General features: G+C 37.2%; 1 protein-coding gene across 3 annotated transcripts in view; it reads left to right on the forward strand.

Annotated features, from left to right (window-relative positions):
* LOC107675206 (brain mitochondrial carrier protein 1-like) overlaps positions 1-3,327 on the forward strand; it is a 15,474-nt gene extending 12,147 nt beyond the window's left edge. For all 3 annotated transcript variants that reach the window (XM_016469471.1, XM_016469473.1, XM_016469472.1), the window contains exon 9: positions 1,505-3,327. In XM_016469471.1, the coding sequence (XP_016324957.1) occupies positions 1,505-1,546 (42 nt within the window). In that variant the 3' untranslated portion in view covers positions 1,547-3,327. The remainder of the gene's footprint in view (positions 1-1,504) is intronic.
* The last annotated feature ends 24 nt before the right edge of the window (positions 3,328-3,351 follow it).

The following is a 3,351-nucleotide window of genomic DNA, read 5'->3' on the forward strand; positions in this document are numbered from 1 at the left end:
CACACACACACACACACAACGTGTTACTCTGCGCTGCGCAAAACTCCGCATTTGAATAGTCAGTAGCAAATACTTAAACTAGTAACAAAACATACTTGCAGTAGCTGATTCAGAAGCGCCAGATTGTCATAGCAAAGTCGGAATTGACCCTTTTTTTTATTTATTTTTTTTTATCTAGAAATAGCCTTTGTGCACAGCCAGCCTTGTACTCTTCTAGGTTCAAAAAACTGTCGTCCATAAAATGCGTTGCACAAATTCGAACATCTGGGTTGTGCTGTTCTGTTGTAAATAAATCTTAACCAATGATTCCTAATTGCATCTACTTCTGGAAGGCCAAATAAAGTGCTTTTGCTTTCGCACTGAATCACACAGCGTCTCCCTGACATGGCTGTATCAACACTGCTGCTGTTCCTGAAACCACGCCTTCTTTCTTTGCGTGCACATTTGGGCGGCATTATGCTAATATTTCCACATAGTGACGTAGGTATGTGGGGGCATGTTAGAACGAGCCGTTTTAGGTAGGCGTGGCTGACTCTTAACTTTTATAAAGAATATCTCTTTGGATTTGAGACTTTAGGCTTTGCAACTTTACAGATCTTCTTTATGCACCAAGAGCTTGTAACACTCCAAAGAGAAAGGAAAACTTGAAATCGCATCATATGACCCCTTTAAAAACAGCCGATGATCGGGGGCCGATTATTTCCTGTCAGTCAAAAGAGGGCAGAAAAACGTGTCAGACTGCAACTCATTCTGTGTGTAAAGAAAATCACTTGTGTTGACTTTAGGGCTGTCACCCGATAATACTGCGTCAACTGTTAAAAATAGTGACATTAAAGCAGGCTCTATTTGACCCTAGTAAGTCATACCACGAAATAAACATGAATGAACGTCAGAAGGTATGTTGAATGATACAGGACAAATTACCTAAATGTTTGATGTCTCATGTAATTATTCAGCGTTTCAATCAAAAGAAAGGCATCAAATAAAACAGCTTGCGATCAATATGTCACTTAACGTTGCATTTACCTCAGGAAAGTTATCCAGTGTTCACAGTTGGTTAGTTGGCTATAAAAAAGCACATCTTGCCAGCAGTGAATTCCCCTTTAAGTGTTTGAAAGTGTCCAAATGCATTGCGAGGACACTGTATATAAGAATATTCATTCATTACCAACAAACTATACTTCAGATGTGTGCGTTTATTGAAGTCATGCAGACAGTCAGTCAGTAATGATACTCGCACAAAATTTGGATATGGTGATCAGTGAAAATAATGAAAACTTGCAGTGCAGTTCAGTAAGTGAATCTGATCATGACTCAATCGATCTGATCTATTCGCTAAAGGATTCGCCAGACTGATTCAAATGGTTATCTTTTTGAACCGTGTTTGTTTTTAACTATTCATTAAAAGAATAAGCATAATATTTGTGTGTGGGTTTACTTGTGTAAATGAGTTGACTGTATACAGAGTTTATGATTTTCTTGTGATCCTTGACTTAAGTTTCAGTTCTTCATCACCTTTGAGCAGCTGAAGAAGCTTCCATTGTAGAGTTTGTGACTTGACTGAACTGTGTGTATGTGCTTGTGTGTGTGTGTGTGTGTCTAGGGCTTCTGTCCTTCAGCATTTTCCATCCCTTCTCCATCACACACCTAGAAGTATTTTTATTTAAGAACATTTATTTTGTTCTCATTTGCATTGTACATACTTGACCTATTTAAACACACTTGTTTTTGCACCTAAATGTTTTATTTTTCACTTCTGGCAGCTACCTCGTCCGACAGCGCCATGTTCACAGGCCCAGTGGTGTTTTCATAATATATGCTTGAGAAGCCACACTGGTGAATATTTGAGGTAAAGGGTAAATAGTTTCTCCACACTGGCTTGAGAGTTTGGCATTATAGCATAGTGCTTAAAGTTACTAAAAACACATCCGCCATGTGGGGGATGTAAAGCAATAGTTTAGTGTAGAACTGAATGCAGTTGGTGAATATAAGCAAGAATATTTGAGGTCCACGCACTTCAAATTAGATATTGTCCTTGTAATTTAAAATGCTCACATGTAAACAGCTTCAGTGATAAGAATGTATTTTGCTTCATCTGTAGACTGCAGATACATGTTGCAAACTTCTAGACAGCCCAAATTAATACCAAAGAAACTAGTAAGGGGTGCTGTGGCCTCATATCCTGTATCTTTGAGCTCAATGGGCATTCATAAAACGTGAGCAAATTTCAGTGTAGCTTAAGTCTGTTCTCGCGCAAGTGGTCGCATTTAATTCAGCATCGCACAGAAATTCTGTTGTGCGCAAAAAGCTGCTTTTATCCCATACTATGTCAAGGGCCCCTGAAAAGCTCCATGGAAATGGGTGAGAAGTTTATGCTTGAACATGTACAGAATTCTAAGCACTTGTGACATTGCACAAGCTTTTATTTTCCTTTTTTTTTTTTTTGCCATGTACATTTGCATGTGTGTATGTAGCGTGTGTGTGCTTGCGTTCTGAGAAGCACATGTAAAATGTCATATTTTGGCAGCTGTGAAAGTGTAAATACTGCTACTGTACGATAGAATAAAATATTAGCGTATATAGTTGTTTGTTTGTTAATTTTAAACCAGATTTTGTGGAAATGGGTGTCAGTAGCATTTTTGAGTGCTTGCCTCTTTGCCAAAGTGTACATGTATTAAACCAGAACTGCACTGATGTTGCTGGTTTTTAAAAGTGACATTATTATTGTTATTATTGGGAAAGTACTGTTACATATTTATCATTGTATGTCATCATATTTCAAGCCTTACCACCTCCTGCTTTTATATTTATGCCTTTGCCTGGTTGTTTTATGCCTCTCGGTATGCTAGCCAAACAAGAAGTGTTGAACTTCTGCTATAATTTACTGTCTATATTGTTCATAATCGTTAAAATGCAAATCAAACTGTACTGTAAACTTCTAAGCAAACATTCTTGCTTAAGCTATATGGACAAGCTGTTCTTCATATGACTTTAAGGGGACAAGATTAAAAGGTTTAATGTATGTAATGCGTGGGTTTCAGGGGTTTTCATGTTATACTTGCTTCCAAATTTTTTCTGAACTTTGGCTTTTGCTAGATTGGTGACTACAGCATGGTGCATGATGTATTCCTCTCTAAATAACTTTGGAAAATGCTTATTTCATTATGTGCAAAGACCAAGAACCACATTAACCCATGTGCCAGTGTTCTTACTTCAGTTTACTGTTAGTAACTCACGAATCATAAGGTTGAGAACCTTTTTGCTGTTATGCTCCCACAGTTTTTTTATTTTTCTTTGCAAAATTTTGTAATAATTTTTTCTTCATTTATACGGTTTTATTTACATTTTTAT

Source organism: Sinocyclocheilus anshuiensis, unplaced genomic scaffold (genome assembly GCF_001515605.1).
Source record: "Sinocyclocheilus anshuiensis isolate Anshui unplaced genomic scaffold, SAMN03320099.WGS_v1.1 scaffold1487, whole genome shotgun sequence".
Classification (NCBI taxonomy): domain Eukaryota; kingdom Metazoa; phylum Chordata; class Actinopteri; order Cypriniformes; family Cyprinidae; genus Sinocyclocheilus; species Sinocyclocheilus anshuiensis.